The 24,865-nt window shown below is 36.7% G+C and overlaps 1 protein-coding gene across 2 annotated transcripts; it reads left to right on the forward strand.

The window, feature by feature from the left end:
- Window positions 1-6,501: 6,501 nt before the first annotated feature.
- On the forward strand, window positions 6,502-24,753 carry SLC24A5 (solute carrier family 24 member 5). Of its 2 annotated transcripts, XM_057722635.1 has the most exons (9): window positions 6,502-6,654; window positions 7,386-7,565; window positions 16,885-16,968; window positions 17,058-17,161; window positions 17,511-17,611; window positions 19,320-19,603; window positions 21,714-21,920; window positions 23,849-23,950; window positions 24,431-24,753. In XM_057722635.1, exons 1-9 carry the CDS (start codon window positions 6,534-6,536, stop codon window positions 24,751-24,753), a joined length of 1,506 nt encoding a protein of 501 aa, XP_057578618.1. In that variant the 5' UTR covers window positions 6,502-6,533. The 2 variants fall into 2 exon arrangements, with proteins under 2 accessions (XP_057578618.1, XP_057578619.1); XM_057722636.1 differs by lacking the exons at window positions 6,502-6,654; window positions 7,386-7,565 and adding an exon at window positions 12,619-12,751.
- Window positions 24,754-24,865: the final 112 nt, after the last annotated feature.

Here is a 24,865-nt window from a genome sequence, read left to right on the forward strand (position 1 = left end):
TTCGAAGCACATGAGGTGATGTGTATAGCCTACCCCAGCATGGAGAGAATTACAAAGCACTTACAGGCTTTCCCTCTTCAGGACCAGATTCCCTTATGTTCAGTCCTTATGAGCTCTAGGGCTCTGGAGTTCCAAGCCTAGGGGAGAAATTCCAAGCCCAGCAAATTTTGAAGAATTCCTGATGAATGCCTTTGTTCAGAATACTTAGAGTGAAGGAGGCATCAATCTCCCTACGTAGGGATGGCAGCCTTCGCAGAGCAGACTAAGGAAAAATGATGATGCTAACTCAGATCCTGAGGGGTTTATTATATTAAAGTGAAGAAAATAAATCTCCTCACTCCAGCACGTTTGAGTCAGGGCCCCCACTCCACTTGTCTCACTTGCCAGCGCCTCAGAGCACCCCGATGAAGTAGAGCTGGGGGAGAAAATGACAAAGCCAGGCTCGGTCAGGCCTTTTTCCAGATCACTCATTAAACCACCAAGTGCTGAGACACTTGAGGAAGGCTTTTACATTTAAACTCTGAGAACAAAGACAGAGTAAGGCTAGCACAAATGAAGTGGGTGTAACAAGTATCAAAATGCAGGCTAAAAAGTAAGATTCCATTTTTTGTAAAAATAGCTAATGAAAGTACCTTATCTATTCATTTTCTCCCCCAGCTCATGGCCTGCCCAATGCGTTCAATTTCATTGAGAGCTAAATACTCTGCCAAGTTCTGGTGACATAAAACGTGCTCTCATGTAGTTACAGTGCAGAGGGAAAGTGGATGAATATTTATGTTCTAGGTCTGTAATCCCACAGCCTAAAAAGCATGTGATATTGAGTTTATTGAGTTTCAGTAAGAATGGAGGAGGGAGCTTTAAGCCAGGTTTAGCTAATTCTAAAATTATTTCCACTCTAAATGTTTTTTATTTTACATAACATTTGATCTGCAAAATGCAAACTGCCCCTTAGTATTACGAGAATTGGAATGTTCCCTACAAGAAAAGAAAAAAAAAAATACAAATTTTGAGAAAACTGTGAAGGTCTTCTAGGAATACAAAATATTTTAAATAATTTTCACGGAGTTGGACCCACACAGCAGTGAACGAGACCCACCTGAACTGGGTTGGAAATTGGAAATGTGCAGTCGTACTCTCAGCCTGGCCTTGACCCTGGCTTTTGCTGATAAACTCGCTAAGGATGAGGGTGTGAGAACGTCGGCAGGTACCTTGGGAACATGGGAGCCACCGAGCCTACTGCTGCTCACTCACAGCCACGGCCGTGGCCGGGGCTAGCGACTTCGGTGATGGGTAGAGGCAAGAAATGAAGGAGCTCCGCAGGCTGAGCTGAAAGCTCCTTGTCATGAGGATTCCCAAGCTACTCCTCTAGGAGAGCAGCCTGAGGGAGAGCCACTCACGGGACAGCAGCAACTGAGACACAGAGGACTCCCTGTGACGATGAACTTACAGTCAACGCCCACCGCAACCCCAGCCCTCTCAGGCTGTTCTTAACGTGGTGACAGTCAATCACTCATCTTATTAAGGCGTTGCCATGGGGCTTGACTCTGCATGTTTACATAGCAAAAAGCAATGGCAACGCATGTGCCCTCTTCTGTAGGTATATTATATATTTTAACAAAACATTACAAAATAGAAAGGTAATGACGACAAGCTGGATTCAGAGCCTGGCACCAGCCTTAGCTTCCTTTCCCTTCCTCTGTCTTCACAGTCGTGGGGGCTGTCTACAGAAACCTCCACTTCAGGGTTGGGGTGCAGATAATAAAAGGCAGAGGCTGACCAACATTCCGAGCTCTCATGCCATGAAGGAAAGTCCACATCGCTTCTCCAATGACTGATTTCACAGGGTTCCTCGTTGTAGATTTTCTGTGTTCCCTCCAACCGTGTTTGAAGCGTCAGCAGGTGGAGCTGGAGAGCTGATTGATCCCCTTGGTTAGGGGACATTTCAGACAAATGCTGGGGAACTGAGCAGGTGGCACTTGGATGGGACAGAAGGATCAATTTCTAAAAGACACTGTGTATTCTTATCCTGTGGACATTGACAAGGAAAAAAGTCATTGTGGGATTCCTTATTTATTTCATTCACTTATTCATTCAACAATATTTAGTAGATGCCCATCATATGCCCAGCACTGTGTTGACCACTGGACATTCAGGAGGAAATTAGATAGGCACAGTTTCGCCCTCATGGAACTTACATTCTGAAGAGTTGGCTCAGCTTAGCAGGTACTTTAGCACTAGACAGACCTTTGTCTGCATCCTGGCTCTGACACTTAGTCGGAAATATGTAACCTTAGATCTTAGGCAATTGACTCAATCTATCATCCATGAAACAGGGGTAGAAATATCGATCCCAGTACTTCTCAACAATCCTAGAATCACCTGGGAAATTTTAAAAAATATCCATGCCGAAGCCACTCCCTTGATTTTGACTCGATTGGCTAGGTGTCAAATCATCAATAATTTTAAATGCCACAGATACATCTACTGAGCAGCCAGTGAAAACCACTCCTCTATCCTTCAGGGTTAGTGGGAGGATTCCACTGAATAGTGCACATGAATACCTCATGCTTAGTGAACACAACTTTACTGTTAGCTCTGATTCCAAACATAATAGGTGCTAACTCAGCGGAGGTCTGGCTATCTAGGAAAAGACTGTGAACGTGAAGCTGGTCAGCAAACAAGGAAGAGCTGAAGATAAGTCTCACATTTTTATTCCTCAAAAGAAAAAAAAACAATTACCAGACTATACCTTGATCACAACTAAATAACCACCTCTGCACTGATTTTAATAGGTTAGCTTATTTGGCTATTTCAATAGATGGCTTGTTCTGGGCTTTTTTATTTATTTTAATTTTCATTGTGAGTACAAACCACAGTTCTGAGTTTAATAATGTTATCAACATGAAAGAACTCAGGGAATATTGTTCCCATGCACCCTTACAAAGAATCTACTAGAATTTAAGATTCAGTCATCAAATTATCTAGAGAAACATCAACCTATAAGAATGGTGGCAAGCATTAAAAATATAGTTACCTGTAGTACCAAGACTAGATGTGGGTTAAAGGGAGAGAGAATATATTTAATGAATATATGCCCAGGCAATACTGATAGGCTATAGCTCTTACAATAGAAAGAGAATGGAAAGAGTATATGCAAAATTTAAAAACTCTTCTCAGTAATTATTTGAGTTGTGGTGGTATTGATATCATTATTTTGAGACTCATATATGTAAATAGGACCAGTAAATGAGTGATTATGAAGCACTGGATATTCTATTGTCCCCTGAGTACTTAAGAACCAGGACCCTTGAATGAGAAGTATCAGTATGAACCCATGAGGTATCTATTAAGATGTGTATGTGTGAGTATGAGACAGACAGACAGAGAGACAGACAGACAATGAGCATCCCTAGCAACCCAGATTCTTAGATCATGGTCTTGATGTACTTTCCACTTAAAAAAATAAAGAGGCATTTTGGAGAAATGGCCGGTTTGAGGTATAAGATAAGCCTAGAACATCTTTTTATATCACGTAGTAAGAAAGCTATTAAAAACTATTAAGATCATGTCAAAGGCTCTCAGAAGTCAATCTGAAGAGGCTCCCACTGGCTAACGATGAGACAATTTGAACTTTAGAAAAGATAATAATTATAATCGGAACCCATCATATATATTTAAATACATTAATTCATAATAATTGTTTAAATAGAATTAGTTATTTGGAGAGGCAAATAGAGAGCCAAACATCTTGAGAACTGATGAATAAAGTCAAGCATGTACACTGTCCTTGCTATATACCAAGCATGTATCCCCCAGGTACCCACCAAGTGGGTGATAGAAATCATCTTACTGTAAAATATTCCAAGTAATAAATGAAGAAATGATAGAATTAGAATGCCCTTCTTTTGCAAGCTCTAAAGAATGAACAGATTTAGATAATGAGCATGAATGACTGCTAAAATCACCACAAAAGGGAGAAGCAGATGTTGGGTACTTTGTGAGGAAAGACCTCACTACCACCTGGGCTACACCTGCCGAAGTGTAGCCCAGTGGCAGAGCAGATTCTGAACAAGCAGAGTTAGTCTTGCCAAAGGGGCAGAGCTGAGTCTGATCAAGCTCTACATCCAGCTGTCAATCAACAAAATATAGAAAACAGAGGAACATATTGAGCTATACCATAGGACATAATCAACAAAATCAGGACTGTGGGCAACTCTACAGATCAAATGCCCTAGGGTTTTCCAACAGATAAATGATAAGGAAAAGAAAAAGAAGGAGCGGAAATCTATAAACTAAAAGAGACTTAAAAGACTTCTTTTTAAGGTTAAGCTGTAGTACCCTGAGGATGCACGCAACTAGGGATGGGTGGTAAACTATTAAAAACACACACACAAGGAGGTGACTACTATAGAAGTCAGGAGCCTGGTTACTCTCAGAGAAAAGGACAAGTTAGGATTGAAGCACATGAAAGGATTTTTGGGATGGCTGGCAAACTTCTGTTTCTTGACTTGGGGAGTTTATAAGGGAGTCCACCTTATAAAAATAAAATAACAACAATAATAATATAATAATGAACTACACATTTATTTTATGTGGCTTTTTTTAAATCTGTGTTTTATTTTACGATAAAAAGCTTTTTCAGATTCTTTTGCAAAATGAAGAATAAATGTATAAAGCAAATCTAATTAGCCTCCTAAATCCTCTTGTCTTGGTAAACCTATACTTTATTGGATAGTTTGTTCAGAACAAGTATATGTGCGTTCTGGGAATGTGTTTTCAAGAATCATTACAATCTAATCAATCAACAAATGTGTATTAAGTACCTACTATGAGCAAGATTCCACTGGAATTGTTTCATTGCAGTTGGCTTATATCTTCAGATACTTCCTCTGTTTCCTGGATTAATAACATATGTTGTGTAACTATTCACTTTTACTGTGGGTTTGAGTTTTCCTGCTATTTTGTTTGTTTATAATGTTTAGTTCTATTAATTGGTTGAACTACTGCATTTTGGAGAGGAAAGGTTCATGAGACACTTCCACTCACACAAAGGTAAGTGGTCTCCTTCCTGGGGCTTAGCACTGCTGGCATTGAGGCCACAGTCCAGTGGTCCAGGGCGCCACTGCCTGCAGGTGTCAGCGGCCAGAACTCTGCTTGCTGGGAATCTGCTCGCTTACTGGGCTACACTCTGATGACTCACCATCCCAGCCTCACAACCACACCACACATCTGGATAGTCAGTTCTTGGAAATGACAGTTTCAGAGAGGTTTATAATGGGTAGCAATTCCCAGCAAAACAAAAGGATGTTTGAGAATTTTTACCAACTCAAGATTGCAAATATCCGGAAGTAACATTACTTTCCACCATAAAAACCCAGGTTCTAAATTTAAAACTTAGCAAGCACACTATTTTTATGCTTTTTCTGCAAAGTAAGGGAACCATGAGAGTTGAAAAACTAAAAAATTCCCTCATGGCCAAGAAGCTTCTATCTTAACCAAAAGTAATACATTAATAATAATAATATAGATGATTGATACTAGATAGATAGATAACATTGACCATGGGGCAGAGGCTGTTTTAAGCAGATGACATGCATTCATTTATGTAATCCTCACATAACCCAAGTAGAGGGTACTATAACCTTCCCATTTTACAGAGAGTGAAACAGAGGAGCAGAGAGATTAAATAATGTGCCCAAGGTCACATAGGCAGTAAGTAGCAATGCTAGGACTCAAACTATGTGGTCTGGCTCCGGAGCCTGTGCTATTCGCCACATGTTACTATCCTGCTGGAAGAGCTTAACATCTTGACAAGCCCAGTAAATGCTGGGGTAGGGAGGATAGTAGTTTATATTTGAACACTCCCTGGCTAGTCCAGTCTGCATTTTAGAACCTCTGGCAGAGAGCACAGCTAATCAGTGATTAAATAGCCTCCATCCACTACGCCTCTTACTAGTTCTTAAAGCTGCCCGATTCTCTCCATCCCCATTGCCACTGCTCTGGCTCAAGCCACCTCCACTAGATTACTGCAGGAGCCTCCTAAGTAATCTTCCTGTGTATAGCTCTAATGGGAGAGAGGACGGAGAGGCCAAAACGGAAATATAACATGGTGCCAACCTAGCCGAAGACTGCACATACACCAGCTCCAACAACTTCTAGAAACAAGGGCTGGGGAGAGAGGGGGAAGCAGTTGTAAACTCAGGTCCTTACAAATCTAGAGAAAGTCAAAAGCAGAGCCAGTAAGAAGACAATAAATAAACTCACTCCATAAAGAGCAAGCCGCCTGGATCTGCCCTCAGGGACTGTGGGCCACTGGACTGTCTGCTTTCCTCCCTACCTCCTCCAGCCTCTCTGGGGCTTAGGGCTCTTTATCAGAGTAGCTTGGCTGGCTCCAATCACCCTCCCTCGTGCACTGGCCTTGCTGTGATGTGCCGTAGGCAGGGCATTGGGCAGAAAGGAGGCTCCTCACATGATCCAGCTTAATCCTCTTCTCCCTTCCCAAGGCTGCATGCTGCAGAAAGAGCGCTACAGAAATGCAGACCAAAGGGGGCCCACAGTGGGCAAGAAGGGCCCTGCTCCTCGGCACCCTCTGGGCTACTGCACACTTGCCTCCCCCAGGTGCCTCCCTGCCTCAGCGTCTCCCACGGGCTACAGGTAGGTGGATGCTGGGGTCAGCTACCCCTGCTGCTGCGGCCACATATGGATAAATAGACAAAGAGAGGGAAATTCTTACTTGACTCACTTTTGCTTAAGCTTCCTGCTGTATTTGCTCTGATTTTTAGCATTTGGTAGGATATCAAACACTTTTGATCCTTTGAGTAAGTTCTCAAAGGTAGCTCCAAAATAATTCATGGATGTCATGAAGCAGGAGAGTCTTCAGTTTTTATCGTTGGAGACTTCATTACGGAAAAAGAAATCTTTCATCCTAGAAATTCTCTCTGCAACAGTGGATAATTCTTTGTGGGTCTTGGGCTTTGTGGACAACTTGGGATCTGAAGTGGGAAAACGAGATTGTATTAGACATACATTATTAGAAATCTTTATCTTCAGAGATATAGTTTCTAATTGAGGAGGAAGAGGGGTTCAGAATTCCCTTTTAGAAATGAAGCAGACAAGGAAGACTGATTTCGTTATTTCCTCTTTTTAATTCATCTGCTATCATTATCTTATTTCATTAAAGCACCTCTTTTGGGTCCTGAAGACTAATTTTTTTTAAGGGTCTACAATTACATCATCCTCAAAAGTGATTTATACATTTTCACCAGAGTTCCTAAAATTCCACCCAGAAACCCCACACTTACTGTTTTCTTAAGAACTTTCTCTTTGTGGGCTTGAAATGTGTGACTCCAACAGCCTTCAAATTTTCACCTCCTTTTCCTTACCAGGAAATAACACCCAATGTGTTATGTCCCCATCATCAGAGTTTCCTGAAGGGTTTTTCACAAAACAGGAGCGTGCAGATGGAGGCATCGTAATCTACTTCCTAATTATCCTTTACATGTTCATGGCCATGTCTATTGTCTGCGATGAGTACTTCCTACCCTCCTTGGAAATCATCAGTGAATGTAAGTAGCTGGAAATCTCCTCTATAACTTTCCAGAACAGTGGTGCCACACACACGTCTCTGGAATAACTCAGCAGCCAACATGTCCATCTCAACTGGCTGCAGAACACTGGCTTCTGTGTTGTGGGGTCCTGCACCTTAAGGAACTGGCCTTAGTGTGGTTTTTCTTGGTAGTTAATGTGCAGCAGAGTATCCCTAATTGAGTACAAAGCAACTATCGTCATACTATCTCCAGAAACTTCCATTTGTCTACTGCACTGCCTGTTTGAAGTCCTGCATCTTACGTAAAGTGGCCTCAGACATCAGGTAATTAAAAGTTAAGCTCAGTTACTGGTTTCTGGAAATAAGATCTGCCAAGCCCCTCAATTCTACCCCTTCAATCGTGTACATCACCCATAATTCTGAGCGCAGACCTTACACTGGCGCATTGGTCCCTAAAATCAGGGTATCAGTGATGTTTTATGCCAAATAAGCAAAAGTGCCAGCGTTTCCAGTCTCTGTCTCCTGCTTAATTAGTTTAATTGGTTGAGCATGCTCATTCCAGAGAAGGTCAAAGTTAAGGGTTAGATTTCCCACTTGCATACTCCCAGGATTGCACAAAAATAGCATCCCCCAGGCCCACTCCCAACACTGCTGGCATTTCTTCACAGAGGGAAAGAGCATGAATGTAAACTCTCCCTCTTTCCCATGGCCCCAACCCCCACCCCTGCGGAAATGCAAGTCATTTTTTCTCTTGTTCAGCACAGTATAGCAGTATCTTTAGGACTTAAAACAGGATCTAGCAATAGCGGAGGCCCTCAATAGGTATTTCTCTAATGAAAAATAATTATAGAACAGGTCAATGTAAGTTTATTGTAATTATTATTATTTAACATATATACAGTTTTACATTGATATTACATTTGACATTGACATTGATATTCTTCTTTAATAGAAATTAAATTACTTTAACATAATATTTTTACTTAGATTAAATGCAAGAAAAATAGAAGAAAAAACATAATCTCCCCTACATTTCTATCACACAGAGATCTCCACAATTATCATTTGGTATACTTCCTCTCAGTCTTTTAGATCTTGCTATATACACAGTTTCAGGGCGTTTCCTTTTCCTAAGATAATATTTCATTGTGCACATTTCCCCATATTATTAAATACCCTTCAAAAGCATGGTTTTTAATGGTAGCACAATACTTTCTGATTCTGTAAATGATTTGAGCACTTAACACTGGTTTTTATACATGAAAACACCCAGTAGAAATTTATCACAATTTTTAAAATTATTAATCTTACTCGACATTTGGTTTTTAAAATTTTTGTTATGCCCATACTTGTGTCAAAATCTTTGTAAATTTCTCAGATGACTTCCTGATAAAGATGCAGAGCTATGCATATTTTAAGCTTTATCTTATACGTTGCCAAAAGCCTTTCACAAAGGGTGTGCCACCGAAAACCTCCACAATGTGTGGTAGATCCATTGCAGAAAACCATGAATAGTATCATTTTAAATGTCTTTGTTAATTGGTTTAAAATGGAAGTTTATTTTATAAAATTTGTATTTATCTTATTATTTGTGAAGTTGAACATTTTATATGTGTATTGAAATTTGTGGTTTTGCTTTTGTGTTTTTTGCCCATGTTGCAAAATGAGCAATAATAGAGGCGTTGCCTAACAGAGGAGTATTTTCTTTTACTTATTGATTTCCAAGATTTTTTCTTAACACAGGGTATTAACTCTTTCTAATTTAATTTTATATCATATGCTTTTCATGGTTTGTTTGATTTTGTATTTTGTGTTTATCACATTGAAGTGTACATATTTTTAAGTAAATTTATAAATATTTTCCTTTATGATTCTCCTTTTGGTTTTATACCTAGAAATACCTTTTTATCCCTAGGTCAGAGAAACTGTTATATTTTCTTCTACTTATAGTTTCTTATTTTTACACTTATTTACTTAGGTTTAATATTTTTATTTCTTCCATTAAGAATTTGTTTTGCTATAGGATACAATGTTTTTTTTCCCAAAAGTTGATTCATTTTCTATATTCTGTTCCAATGATCTATTTGTTCATGTTTATGCCAGTACTGCACTTTTCATTAGAAAAACTAAATCATATTATATAAAACTAAGAAATTTAAAATTCAAGGTACTATAGCCCCACTTAGAATCTTTCTCTTTCCAGAAAACAAAACAATCACTTTTTTTTTTTTTGTTTTTACTTTCACATTTCCAAACAATGACTTGACTGAAAGAATAAATCCATCAAGAATTTTTTAATAAAAACCTGTCATGGGAGTGCTAGATAAATAAATAAATAACTTTTCTAGCCCTGCAGAAGAAGCTACTGCATTAAAAATTAGATTGCTACTTCAAAATAATCTTCATCACATAACTTCATGAAATATCTATAATAATGACTTCCACCATGCCACTTGTGGAATTGCTTTGGAACATCACCAGTAAACATGCGTTTCTCAAGTGAATTGCTCTTTACTTTGAAACATAACACAGTAGCTATTATGGATGTGTGATTGATGGATGCCCATGCCACTGCCAAATCTTCTTCAGCTGCTAAGAATTGACCCTGGTCTTGAGTATTGAAAATACTGGCAACAAAATGAGATAGAAATAGTGCTAGCTGGATTCATTTTTAAAAGCCTATAAATTAATTCTGTCATTTCTCTTTTCAAGGTCTTAGCATGGTCTTGTCCAAATTAGGACATCAGCAATAAAAGACAGTTTCTCCAGAATGTCTTTACATTGACAGAAACTAACTTCAGAAAGTCTACAGATGCTTTACATTTCCCCATAGTTATTTGACAAGCATTGAGTTATAATAGTCCCACCTAACTAATAAGTATTAATATAATCCTCAAGGCAATTTACTGAGCATTCTACAATGTACTGGAATGCTATTAATTATTTATGTATTTTTTACAGTTATTTATCATAAAACAATTACAGAAGACCAAGCATGGTTCTAAATTAAATATATATGGTTATACTTAGTCGTCACAAAAACCCCACAAAGTAGGGACGATTAGATTGGTTTTACTAATGAAAAAAACTGAGGCTGAAAGAATATATAATTTCTCAAGACTACACAGCCAAGTACCCAGGAGAGCCCTGGTCTTTCTAATGCCAAAACCCAAGAATGTGTTCAATTGCTATGTGATATAATTTTACACGTCCTTGTTTGAGATTAGCTGCCATAATATGATTGTTTCAGAAGAACTGTTCTATTTGAACAATTGTAAAAGATATTTTCCTCCAAAGGGCACTGAAAATTTTGACCAAAAAATACATCAAACACTCGTAACTATTAAAGGAAGTATACTACAAAATAATGAGAATCCACTGAGTCACTTAAAAAATCAGTTAAGAATTTTAGCAAGCTACTGGGGGCTGTAAATTAATGTCATAAATGGTTACCCATAATAATTAGACTCTGAGAACTAAGCATTTTGTCTACAGTGTACATGAAATCATATTATAGTACTGTGTAACCAAACCATCATGTATGATGCAGTGACTTTCTGTGAAGTACATGTCTGAGTCCCAACCTAGGATACAATGGTAGAATTGGTAGGCCCCTGGCCCACCCCAGCCCTATCAACACATGACCCCCTCCTCAAATCGCTAACAGTGGTTCATTTGGTTAGCACAATGGCCTTTAGCAAGATGAAGACTAGAAGAGGCTCAGGACGCGAGTCTCCATGCAGAGGATAAGTTGGAGGTGGTGGAGGGCAGAGCCTCTGCTGATACCCTGGCCAGGCCCAGCTTAGGCAAGCGAGTGCTCTTTCTATACCTATAACTATATATGTTGGTCTGTCAATTACCTCTAGAACCACCACCATCTGAGGTTTCCAGCAAGACTCTTTCCCTTTCTTGCTCTGCTCATAATCATAAAAGTCACACAACCTCTCCTCCCGACCTCAACACTGGAAAAGCAAGCACATACCCTGAGACATTTTGCTGTCATCTTCAATATGTAGAACCAATACAAGAAAATGCTGTTGCTATACCCTCTTCCTCTAATCCTATATTCTCTTTTATCCATTTAAGTTCTAAAGGAAAAGAGGCTAAAGATGATTCTTTGAACACATTTATATATAATATAAACTATATTAACTCATAGCCCAAATAATAGGACAATTACCTCTCATCTTTATAAGCAGTTCATTTTTAGAAACACAAAAGCTCAGTATAAAGGCAAAATAAATCATTTTTGTGCATCATTTTAATATGTAATAGGATCTCCTAGATGTATTTAACCATTGTTTAGAGCACCTTTCTTTAACTTTTCCCAAGCTAACTAGAGAGAAAAATGAGAACTCCTGGTCACCGATACAGTCCGAAGTCAATGAGCTAGTTATGGAACTTTTAAAATGTTACATGAATATGCTCTTCAGTTAGCAATTCTAATCCCTCCACCAAGCTGATCCTTTGAAGTATAACATGTCTTAAGCAACAATGATCTTAATAAGGTTTTGGGAAACATACTTAAATAAAATATTTTTTTATTAAAAAATGATTCTTATTCACTCTGCTTTGAACTAATATTTGCTCATGTTCTACTTTATGTTTCAGAAATAGACAATAAGAAAGAAATGCAAGTTTTAATTCCAGGTAGAACTGGTTCTAAATTGATAAAATTGAAAGGGAGTCAAATAATTCTGTGAGTATGGCATTTGGATAGCTGACAGTTTCAGGGGATTGTTTGATTCTTAATCCTTATGAAATTTACAGAGGCTAAGCCTTCCCAAAGAACAAAGAATCTAAGAAGAGTGCTTCCTCCCCTGCCACACAGGCACTCATTCTCCTCTTAAGAGCATTTTCATCCTCTTTGTTTTTCTTTTCCCTCTGATCTAAACTAATCTAAACTTAAAATATAAATAAACATACTGTGGTCACCTTGGATTGCATCTAAATCCACCCCAGGTATATGGATCTAAATAAGTGCCAAGTGGTCTGGATATTACCAAGATGCTATTGCAGGAATAGGCAATGATATTAATGATAGTAATAATAATAAAGCTATGTATTAATCTCTTCACTTACCTACATGGATAACAGAAAGAGCAAGAAAAAGCAGCTTTTTAAACTCAAAAAGATCTAGGTGTCCATCTCATCTCTGCAACTACTACCTATGTGACCTTGGGCAAGTTATGGAGCAGAATTCAGGTAATTGTGAGGTTTGGAGATAAAATGTCTTGTGTATGCTTTATATGATAGGCTTAGGGCAAGTGAAAATTAATTAACGTTACAGCTGTTAGATTAGGGCCTGGGGAGGTCCTTCTTTTTCAGTAGTATCAGGCCTTTCAAAGCATTATATAGGGTTTTAGAATTTATTCCGTTATAGCTCAGACAAAATATGAGATAACTATAAAGTACTCAAAATGTTTTTGTTTACTGTTAAAAGCATCACAGAGTATATACATGCAATTGCGCATTGAGGCTAGGCACTTATTCCAATGATGCTGACTTCACTCAAAATATGTCTAGAAATACATTTGAAATTAATATCAGAATCAATTTTGCAAATCATAAAAAGCATTGGTTTGCTGTCACACTTCATTTTGGACCCTAAATAGAATTACTCAGCATGACTACTCACCGTAGTCACTAGAGCTGGGTCTGAGTGACTTTTAATTGCTTCCAAAACTCGAATCAATTCACAAAGCATGAAAACTTGCTATCTTTGAGGACTGTATAAAATTGTGCCAGAAGACACCAAATTGCATATAGCCTACTGTTGTAACTCTGTTAAATGTGCATTGTGAAAAGAACTAGAAATATATAAAAAATGGTAGCAGTGGTTAAAATACAATCGTAAAAGTATAAATGATACTCCACCCTCTGTTTTCTCCACCATCTTCCAAATTTTCAGTAACATAGGGTTTTCTTTTTAATTATAAAAGGAATTTATTTAGGAATAATAAGTGGCACAGAGTCTTAAGGCATAGAATTCATATCTTACATATAGCGTAAAAATTGATAAAATTAGAAGATATCTTAAAGATTGTGTAGTCCAACTTTCCATTTTACACGTGGCAAAATGCAAGTCTTGTCTGAATGACTTATCTAAATTCTCACATTAAGGTACTGGCAGGGCCAGAAGCCAGGTCTCCATTTTAGTTTAAAACTCTTTCTACTATACTCCCAGAAGAGAATTTTCAAAAACTGTTATAAATTTTCAACATGGTATCAGAGAAGAGAACACGCTTAAGAAAAAGTCTGATGGGTTTTAGTAATCATTATTATAATGATTATAAAGTTCATTATTATAAAGTTGCACTTTATATAAACAATGTAATATATATAAAGAAAACTCACCTTGAACATTTCTACTATATCCTGAAGGAAATATGGTTATTCATTTAGAGTAATAGAGAGGGAAAAAAAGTAATAGCTCTGGGGGAAAAAAAAACCCAGAACAATTTATCTTTAATAATAAACTATAGCAGAGAGAAATGCTATCCAAAGGTCAGTGAAGACAAAGCCAGTCGATTGTAAAGTTCAAAGGTATAAACCATTTTACAAAATATGCTTAGAACCTTAAGATACAATTTGTTAAAATATCTTTGAAGTTTTACACATCCATCTGTACAGAACCTTTCTTTTTATAACTCAAATAGAGCCCAGTAAATAGCAACAAGCTTTGTTGTCACTGCCTTTTGAGAGTGAAAAGTGTCAAAAAGGGCCCCCTATTTTTCTACCTTGTAACAGCTGGATGGATCACCTTTTCCCTCTCGAGACTGAATTTTTCTAATGAAGCATTCTTCAGCCAGCATTAAACCAAGATTAGTCATTCACTCTTCAGCTGCCCCAAGTTTAGACAGTTACTTCAAGATAAGGTATTTTGTTCTTTTTCAGTTTCCTCCACATATTTTCTAGCCCTGATTTGGTTTGAGAAGAGAATTCATGGTAATATCACTAAATGTGTACATTCTCTGGACTATGCTGGAGAACTTCCAAAGTTTTCCTGACTCCCATTAGCTATTTTTCCCCCAGGAAGGAATGGAACAGGGGTAATTATGTACCAGCGCCATGAGGCAGGGAAGAAAATGACTCAATTGCCCCCCTGTGTTATAACTGGCCTAAGTGCCATTCTTATGTCGAGTTGCTGTGGTGAAGCAGAAATAGCCCTGGGACTTAGAACCAACAGACGTGGGGTTTAGGCCCCAACGCCTCCCATGTAAGATCCTTACTCTCCATGTAACTTTGCATTCCTTAACCTTCTCCATCTGTTTCTTATCTGTAAAATGGAAATACCATCACTCATATCTGAGGATAGTTGAGATGATTAAATTATGTATATGAAAGTGAATTGTATACCATGAATATATTTACTTCATACATAAAATGAAAAAAAAAGTTAATAACAGGACAATATCATCTTGTTCTGTTTTAAGTTTTATGGCCAATCGGTCCTACTACATATCAGAGTTGTAGTAAGAGTATACATACTATATAATATATATATATGTACATGTAAAATCACTCTAATCAGTAAAAAAATGCTATGGAATGTAAGTTACATAAATTATTACTTCTCTCCCTTCATTAGTCACCACAAGTAGATGTGCATCAAGCAAAATGACCAAAGGCAAATAGTGAGGAATAGGATAGAGAGCCTGGATTAGATAATTCCAACTATCCTGAGAGGATTTTTCAGAATGGAGACTTAAGAGGTGGCCCAACAGCTGGTTGGGCCTCTGAGACCAGATAACCTGGGAATAAAGAAGATGACTGCGGCTGGTATCACCAGCAAGCAATATTGTGGATGTCTTTCCAAGCACTTCCCATGTTTTTCACAATAAAAGCCCAAGTCCTTGCTAGGGTCCACAAGGTCTTACATGATCTGGCCACCTATTACCTTTGACCTCATCATCTACAGCTCTCCTTCACACCCTTTATTTCAGACGCTCTGGATTTTTTCTGTTTCTTGAACACATAGGCTAGCTTCTACCTCAAAATATTTTCACTCACTCCATCTGCTTAGAATACTCCCAAGTCTGTGTGTGGCTAGCTCCCTCACTTTGAAGTCTTTGTTATGTTACCATCTCAGCGAAGTCCTTTCTGGTTACCCAATCTAAAATTACAATCTTTCCTCCATGATATTTTATATCCTCCCACCCTGCTTTTGCTCCTTCTAACATAATACATATTTTTCTTGTGTTTTTCTCTAGAATTAAATTCCAGAAGACAAGAAACATTTGTCTGTTACTGCCACATTCCTAGCACATAAAAAAATCATGTGGCATAGTAAGTAGTCAATAGATATAACAAATAAATGAACAAGTCAGGTGTTCCAATTAATTACAGCTGTTTAACAAATCACCCCAAAACTAGCGGCTTAAGAGAACAATCATTTCATACCTCTCACAGTTTGGGGGCTTCACTGGCCACAGCTGTGTGCTTCTTGCTTGACATCTCTCATGCCGTGATAGTCAGAAGAGAGGACTAGAATTATCCGAAAGCTCCCTCCTTCGTGTATCTGGTGCCTGGGATGGGAAGATTCAAAACCGGAGGGCTGAAACAGCAGGGGTTCCTCAAGCATTTCTATTTCTATGTGGGCTCTTCACAAGGTCTTTCCAGTATGGTAGCCAGGGTTTTTATGTGGTGGCTTGGGGCTCTGAAGCAAATGTCCCTAGAGAGAGAACCACGAGGAAGTTTTGTCACCTTTTATGTCCTAGCTTCAGAAATATCATGGCTCTGCGTACTGTTAGTCAAAGCACTCACAAAGGCTCAAGTGACATAAACTCCACCTTGTTTTCTGTTTTGGTTTGGTTTTTTGATAGGGAATGGAGAGGTTCTGAAAAATCATGTGGGCAGAAACACTGTAGATATTTTTGTAAAATACAATGTCACATCAACAACCACAAAAAGCAATCAGTAATGTCAAAGGTAGATGTCTCAACAGAGTAAAACCTGATGTGGACCTGAGAGTGAGCAACACGTAATGGTCCCCACAGGCAAGAATAAGGAAATGACCATAGGTGACAGGGACTCAGTCAGGCACACCAGAGGTTAAGGATGTGGGAAGACTGAGTGTCAAAAATCAGTAGATATAGTAAATAATAAACATCAACAAAGGATTGCTATCAAAGCCTTGGAAACCTGAATTAGTTCTAACCTTGACACTAACTCTCTGACCTAGGGTACATCATGTGTAGCATGCTGCCTCTATCGGCTATTTTCCAGTTGAAGTTATCAGTGATTTTCTGTGAAGACGCAGCTTTGATATCTAGTTATAAAGACATACTCTTTCATTTTCACTTTACCGGGCATAACATAATTTCATTTGTCTTCAGCCTTTGGATTGTCCCAGGATGTTGCAGGTGCAACTTTTATGGCAGCCGGCAGTTCAGCTCCAGAATTAGTTACTGCTTTCCTAGGTAAATATTGCTCCTTAAAGTTTCTGCTTACCCAGAGTGATTTGTTCTTCGCCAAGTCAACACTAACTTAGCCACTATCTTGCTTATAGGTGTATTTATCACAAAGGGCGATATTGGTATTAGCACCATTCTTGGATCTGCAATTTATAATCTCCTTGGCATCTGTGCAGCCTGTGGCTTACTATCTAATGTGGTATGTAAAAAACCTCTCTTCAACAAAATGTACTCTCTTGACAAATTACAAGAACTGTTTATAGTTCAGAATAAACAAGGCACTAGCAGTGTGTTTAATTAAATTTATTAATCAGTAGAAAAACAACATGTATTCAATTTTAAGTTAACCCACAAATACCTCTTAGTCAAATTTATGAAAATCAGACTAGGCTTAGAAACACAATTTTTCTTAAAATTTCTTTCTCTAAGCAATATGCAAAAGATAACAATATTTAGCTACAAATATACAAACAATTTTAGTATTGCACTAAGCAAGTACTTGAAGAAGTTACAGTGTAATGAAAACATTAAATTAATTAATTTTATAGGTTTCAACGCTATCATGTTGGCCCCTGTTCAGAGACTGTGCGGCATACGCGATTAGTGTAGCAGCAGTTCTTGCCATAATATTTGACAACCAAGTTTACTGGTAAGTTTGTAAAACAATTATTACTCTTATGTAAAACAATTACAGAGGATTTATATAAAGTTCTGATGGTTTAGTAGCATTTTTTTTTTCCAGAAATGTTATTTCACTCACTTCTCAATTATCTGCCACTTCCATACATTTTCCCATAGGTCTCTGAGCTAATCTCCTCATCATAAATGCTGGTTGGGTTCTTCTCCCTTCTTTGCAATTTTTTAGTCAAGTCAATCTTCTTTTTTGTCTAAGCACTGGATGTTACCACCCTTCCTTCTTCCCACTGACTGCCTGATGTTCAGAAAGTTTCCCATCTTTTGTTGTCCGTTAAAGCCCCAACAGGTGGCTTTTTCACCTACTGGGTTGTTTACCTTGCCTCGGTTAGAAGTGGCCATGGTCACAAGATTGGAGAGAAGATGACAAAGGAAGTAAAAGAAGTCCCTGTAAATTCCTCCAACTTTCTCCCTATGTTCATTTAGTAAGAGGAACCAGAGCCTTCTTCCTCCAAAATCAAAAATGTTTAGGTTACAATATTAAAAACTATTTGCTTTCTTTGTAATCTCCCCATGCCTTGCTATTCCAAGTAAATGAAAAAGGGGGTGACTTAGTGAGCAGATAGTAACTTTTTCAGCTAACAAGTACCAGATATTTACTAGGTGTTTATCACTATGCTAGGAATCTTAACATTAAAAAAATGTAAAACACAGCCACAGGACTTGTACATTGCCCAATGCCAGAGGTCACCAGAAAAAGAGAAAACACTGTAAATGACACCTCTCTGGAATACTACAATTTGGCAGTGCTGCATTAATACCTGCTATCAAGAAACTTTAAACCTAGCAGGGAGCAAATTTTCAAAATGAATCATCCTGAAATCTAGTCTGTCTCCCAAAAAAAGATTGTTGGTTACAATAGGGATGCTTCTGGGACTTAGCAGTTGTCTATAAGGGCACAGTCACTGAGAGCATCCAAACTAATGCTCCCTCCATTAGGGAAATCAAGAACTCTGCTTTCAAGCTGTAGCAGAGATTCACTGGCTATAAAATAAAAGGTAAATGCAAGGTTCCAATGTGATGTATTAGCTAATCAAAATTATTTAAATAGCAAACCAGAGTACAAGAAAATGGTTCTCAGTGCCTTAGGTAAAATTTTGTTTTTGAGAACATCCCTGCTTTCTTGTGAATGCAAGCCAAACTTGTTTATATTAGAATCATCAAAACATCTCTGTATAACAAACTGAAAATTTCCAGCCAAAGTCCAACATATTCTGAATATTTTAAACAAAATTCATACACCAGAACAATTGAAATGAATAGATACTATATTCTCTCATTATTATCATATTCTTCCAATGAACTGAGGTGGAGAATGCCCATCACCATTCATTAGTTTCACTTTTATTTTGAAAATCTATAATTACTATTATTTTCAAGGAACTTTTCATGCCTGCCATTTACAAGGATTCTACAAATTAAGACAATGAGTTTATAATCCTTGTTTCTGAAATACAGAAAGGACAGTGTCAAGCTTTCATCAATAAATTTTTAATAATGCTGCAACCAAATCTAGACACATCTACAAAACCAAAATATACCTAGAATATTTCTGTTCTATTGCTGCATTAGGAAGTTATTATGCAGATACTGCCCAAAAGCTACTAACTCTAAAATAACTTTCATTCTTAACTGAAAAACACACAAATTTCTCTAATTTATAGGTATGAAGGAACTTTACTGCTTTTGATATACGGATTATATGTTTTGGTGCTGTGTTTTGACATTAAAATTAACCAATATATTATAAAGAAATGCAGTCCTTGCTGTACCTGTCTTGCCAAAGCAATGGAAGAGAGAAGTGAACAACAGCCACTGATGGGATGGGAAGATGAGGACCAACCATTCATCCGTAGGCAATCAAGAACTGACAGTGGAATATTTCACGAAGATTCTGGCTACTCCCAGCTTTCTATAAGTTTACATGGTCTTAGTCAGGTTTCTGAAGGTAATAACCACATCCTGCCCACTATTAAGTTCTATGTACTAGCAAAATTTCATTTCATTTCAATTCAGCAAGTACTATACTTACTATGTAAAAAACACTATGGGGATTCAGAGATGATCAAGAGGCAGACCTATCCTTAAAGAAGCTTCCAATACTACAGGAAAAAAAAAACAAAAAAACAACAAAAAACAGCTAAAAAAGAACATTTAAGTACTGTAAAGAGAAAGAAAGAAAGCATAACTGTGGTTCCTAAACAGGACAGATGGTATAAAATTTGATGAGAATGGTTAGATAGGAAAGATTATCAGAGAGAAGGGAGCATTAAAACTAAGCCTTGCAGAATGGTAAGATTTTAACAACTTGATTTATGACTAATAAGACATCATAGACCAGCAGCTGTTACTAATTAGTCCTATGTAAATGATGCAGTTAAAAATAGAGAGTATTCCATGGACTGACAAGGAAATAACATGAGCAAAAGGCCTGCTCAAGTACTAACATAACTGGAGCACTGAATGTGCCGAATGGAAGCAGAAGAAAGGGGGATAGAAAGGAACAAGACAGAAACAAGTCTCAAATGCTAGATTAAGAGGGCTTGCAGGTTTGTGAGCAGAGAAATCATCAGAACTGAAATATGGGATAAAGGACATGCAGGTCTTTAAGAGGCTACTGAACCAACTGATGTGTTTAGCAGATGTCTAGATGAAGTGAAGGCAGTGGGAATACAAGAGAACGGATGTGAGACAATGCAGAGGAAGTATCATCAAGACTGAGCAACTGAAGGGCTACATGGGAGCAGAAATAATTCTGAGGATTTTGATCATGACTGACTAAGAAAGTGGGAACATCACTTTCAAAAACTAAGAATTTAGGAAGAAGAGCTGGTGTGGGGAAAAAGAAAGTAGGAAGGAAACAGCTGAATTTCAAACATGTCATTTCAAGCAGTAGCAAAACATTTAAGTAAATATATTTAGTAAAAAGTCAAATTCAGCTATGGCCAGAAATACAACTTTGGGGGTTATTTTTTTTATAAAGTGGTTGTAAGATACAGATTCTAAATTTTATTTAATACATTAGACAGTAAACTTATTCTAATTTATTACCTTAAGAAAATCAAAATGTGACTTTTCCCCTTCTTACAAAAATTATATTCTCTAGTCTTTTATGTGCAAGAGGTACACAGCTCTAAGTTAAATTTTATAACAAGGAACTCAAAAGAGTCAGTCCAAACATTTCTTATTACACTAAAATTATATCTGTTACTTTCTGACCCATTGGCTGAGGTTTAAAAAAAACAATTTTATGAGTTATTTTACTAGCATTAGTTGTAATGTGACCTAATATATGAGTATAGTATTTTATAAATGCCATATAAATTTTAAACAATTTTAAAGTGAATTCCCCCTTTTATCCAATATATTATTATTGCCTTCCACTAAGTTAATAAAACAAATTGAATTTTAAAGACATGCTCAAGTTTTACAAGTTACATTGTAGATTCTATACTAGTTCCTATTTTCTTAAGGTTCTTTCTAAGAATTGTGGTGAATTCTGTGTTTGGTAAATTAATGAAAGAAAATAATGAAACAAGCCCCCTAAAATCACTTAAGTGAGAATTAGAAATATTCAACTTAATAATGCTACAATTATCTTATACTCGCTAAGTACACATTATTTGATAAACAGGGCAGGCTAGAGGTATCATCAATATTGGGAAATGGAGACAACTGGGGTAGCTAAAAAGACACCAAGTTAATCCCATAAGCAAAAGTTACTAAAGATCATCCACACTGTAGAAAACCAAGAGATGCCGAACTGACACCTCATAAACATTATGTCTCTAACATACTTAGTGAATGATCCAAGACATTTTGATGGACTTAAGGTCTGAAATCAAGAAGTGCCGAGTATCACATTTTACACCATCAGCCTTGAATTCTCAATTATTTTCTTTTTGCCAGCAATATCAGTAATGAGGTATTCGAGTGTTCAAAATAGCCTCTTAAAAACTGATACAGCTAATTTATTTCAATATAGCTTCCTAAATGGACATTTCTAACTTAATTGGCCATTTGAGAAAACTCAAAATTGTTTAACTTTTCCTTAACAGATCCACCAAGTGTTTTCAACGTGCCTGAAGCAGACGTGAAAAGAATTTTTTGGGTACTATCCCTTCCCATTATTATACTACTCTTTCTAACCACACCAGACTGTAGAAGAAAGTTTTGGAAAAATTATTTTGTGATAACCTTTTTCATGTCAGCACTGTGGATATCTGCATTTACATATATCCTGGTTTGGATGGTCACAATAACTGGTATGTATCTTAAGTATAAGAGCACTATTTAAAAATAATCAGCTTTATATAAGAACAAACAGCATATGTTCACTAAGTGTAGTCTAGCCAAAGAGCAAATTTTTTTCGGCAAAGACTAAAGATTAGTGCTATTTACAAAAAGATTAAATATTAATACACCAACAAGCTCATTCAGGTTTTGTGAGTTGTATATCACGTCAACTATATTCTCACTATTATACAGCCCAGAGGTACAAGTTAAAGGAACATGTTATAAATGAAATCAAATTCACAGAATGTCTATTATGGTAATAATTAATCACATTGCATGGGTCCACAATATAGTCTTTATATTGAATTCCATTTCATACTAAAAAATATAGTAAGGAGCCAGTGCTTTGAGAAAATGATGGGTACTCAGTGTTTAACTGGATTACATTTTATTTTGCTTTTTAATATGGCAATATAAATATACTATGAAATGAATAAAAAGGATATAAAATAAAGTTTCATTTTAGGTTTCTACTACCTTCATGATTAAGATTTAACTATTACTGTTTGGCCATAAGCAGCTCTAGTCCCACAGAACTCCTAGTCCAGAAGGAAAAATTGAATATAAACGATGGACAAAAAACGCAGGAATTTCTCCCAAAAAGATTAACCTGAAAGGACTTATATCAGAGGTGAGCAAACCACCACCTGTGTGTCCAAATCACTGAGTCTCCTGTTTTTGCAAATTAAGTTTTACTGAACAGTTGTGCCCATCCATTTATGTATTACCTATGGATGCTTTCACATTACACTGGCAGAGCTGAATAACTGCAACAGAGATCATATAGCCTGCAAAGCCTAAAATAATTACTATCTCACCCTTCCAAAAAAAGTTTGTTGACCTCTGACTTTTCTCAAATTAATGTGACTTAGAATAGTATGCTAAATATTCTACGAATATTTCTTTTTCTTAGAAGTCCAATAGCTTAGAAGAAGTCCAATAGCTCACATATTAAAACTCTCTCAATTTCTCAGCCAGATCACATTTGACGTCAGGAAAGCAAGAAAAGAACAAAATCAAGTACTAGATCATAGAACAGTCCCCAAGATGATAAATATTAGTGTTATTTATGTACATATGAACTCTGGCAAACCAGTAACAAAATTAACAACCAATTACAATTCCAATATCAATATATAAGCATGCACTGAATAGGCTACTTGAAGTTCTTTTAATTAACATTTTAAGATAAAAAAGCAAGTTTTCAATTACAATATTAAGAGCAGTTGCATTTACTCTTTTTTCAAACTTCCCTCTAGTTGTTTCAACTTCCCTCTAGTTCTGTTTCCTAAAATGAATACATTTATGAAAAATGTTGAACTAACATCAGATTTAACAGAAGTATTAAACTGGGACCATAAAGTTAGAAAGACTCAAGTAGAATGCTATTTTGTTTTCCTCAGATTTATGATTTCCCAAAGAAAACACTAAACTAAGGTACATCACTAAAGTAGGACTTTAAAAATGCATACCATGTTAACACATTTATAGCTTAAAAATAACTATAAATAATTTGCTTAAATCTGACCTCTTTAGGAAATGTTTTTAAAAAGAAAAGAGAAAATGACCAATCTCATTAGCATATTTTAAGCAACAGCCTTATTTAACAGTGGACATCCAAAACTTCTGTAAGCATACCAGGTAGGGAAATTACTCCTTGGAAGAATTTTGTGTATTAAATATCAATATCTGTCATTAAAAATCTGTGCTATCTGGGTTACCAATTCACTAATATTATTCAAATATATTGCTAGCTAAAATCTAAATAAGTACATACTGGTTCTGAAATCTAAATATGCCTATTTTCTTCTTCAGGAAAGAAATATCTGAAATATCTGCAGAGAACAGTTAGTGAATCTATAAGATTTGTAACTTGTAATATCTATGTTTATTACAGGGGAAACATTAGAAATTCCAGATACAGTAATGGGCCTTACTTTATTAGCAGCAGGAACAAGCATACCAGACACGATCGCAAGTGTGTTGGTTGCAAGAAAAGGTAAGAAGTAGGTCCCTCAAGCTGCAATGCCCATTTTAAAAGCCTGGCTGAAATACACTGAGCAAAAGTACTTTTACAATATTTATTTCCTCAGTAACATACTTTGAAGAAAAAAAATGGAGTGATTCAAGAGGAAGGATTTACTATTTAATAGCAGATTAATTTCACTAAATCTAATCCCCCAAATTATATTCATCTGAAATGTGCATTAAATTTTAACCATGTTAGAATGAAAAGCAACAAGTAATCTACATACCTTATTGAAAAATGGTTTAATAAATAAAGATAATTATTATTAGATAAATAAATGTTAAGACTTTAAATACTAACCCCCCAAAATTTAAAAATACAAATTCATTAAGACTTTTGCTCTAATACAATTTTCCAAAACAGAAAAAGTATCCAGTGTTTTTTCTTACGAACCTTATTAATAAAATACAGTATTGGTATGCACATTTTAACAACATGCTTTTTTTGCAGGCAAAGGAGATATGGCTATGTCTAACATCGTGGGATCCAACGTGTTTGATATGCTGTGCCTAGGTGTTCCATGGTTTATTAAAACTGCGTTTATAAATACATCAGCTCCTGTAGAAGTGAACAGTGCAGGACTAACTTACATAACCATTTTTCTCAACATTTCAATTATCTGTCTTTTCTTAGCAGTTCACCTCAATGGCTGGAAACTAGACAGAAAGTTGGGAGTAGTCTGCCTGATATTATACTTGGGGCTTGCAACATTATCAGTTCTATATGAACTTGGAATTATTGGAAATAATAAAATAAGGGGCTGTGGTGGTTAATGTTAATAGCGTTATGTGGAAAATGTGAATGATGGGGAAGGGCAGAGAAGGAAAACTCTGTTTCTTCATTTAAGCCAAATAAAAAATATTCTGAACTTTAGAATCTAAAACT

Source organism: Hippopotamus amphibius, chromosome 2 (assembly GCF_030028045.1).
Source record: "Hippopotamus amphibius kiboko isolate mHipAmp2 chromosome 2, mHipAmp2.hap2, whole genome shotgun sequence".
In the NCBI taxonomy this organism is placed as follows: Eukaryota; Metazoa; Chordata; class Mammalia; order Artiodactyla; family Hippopotamidae; genus Hippopotamus; species Hippopotamus amphibius.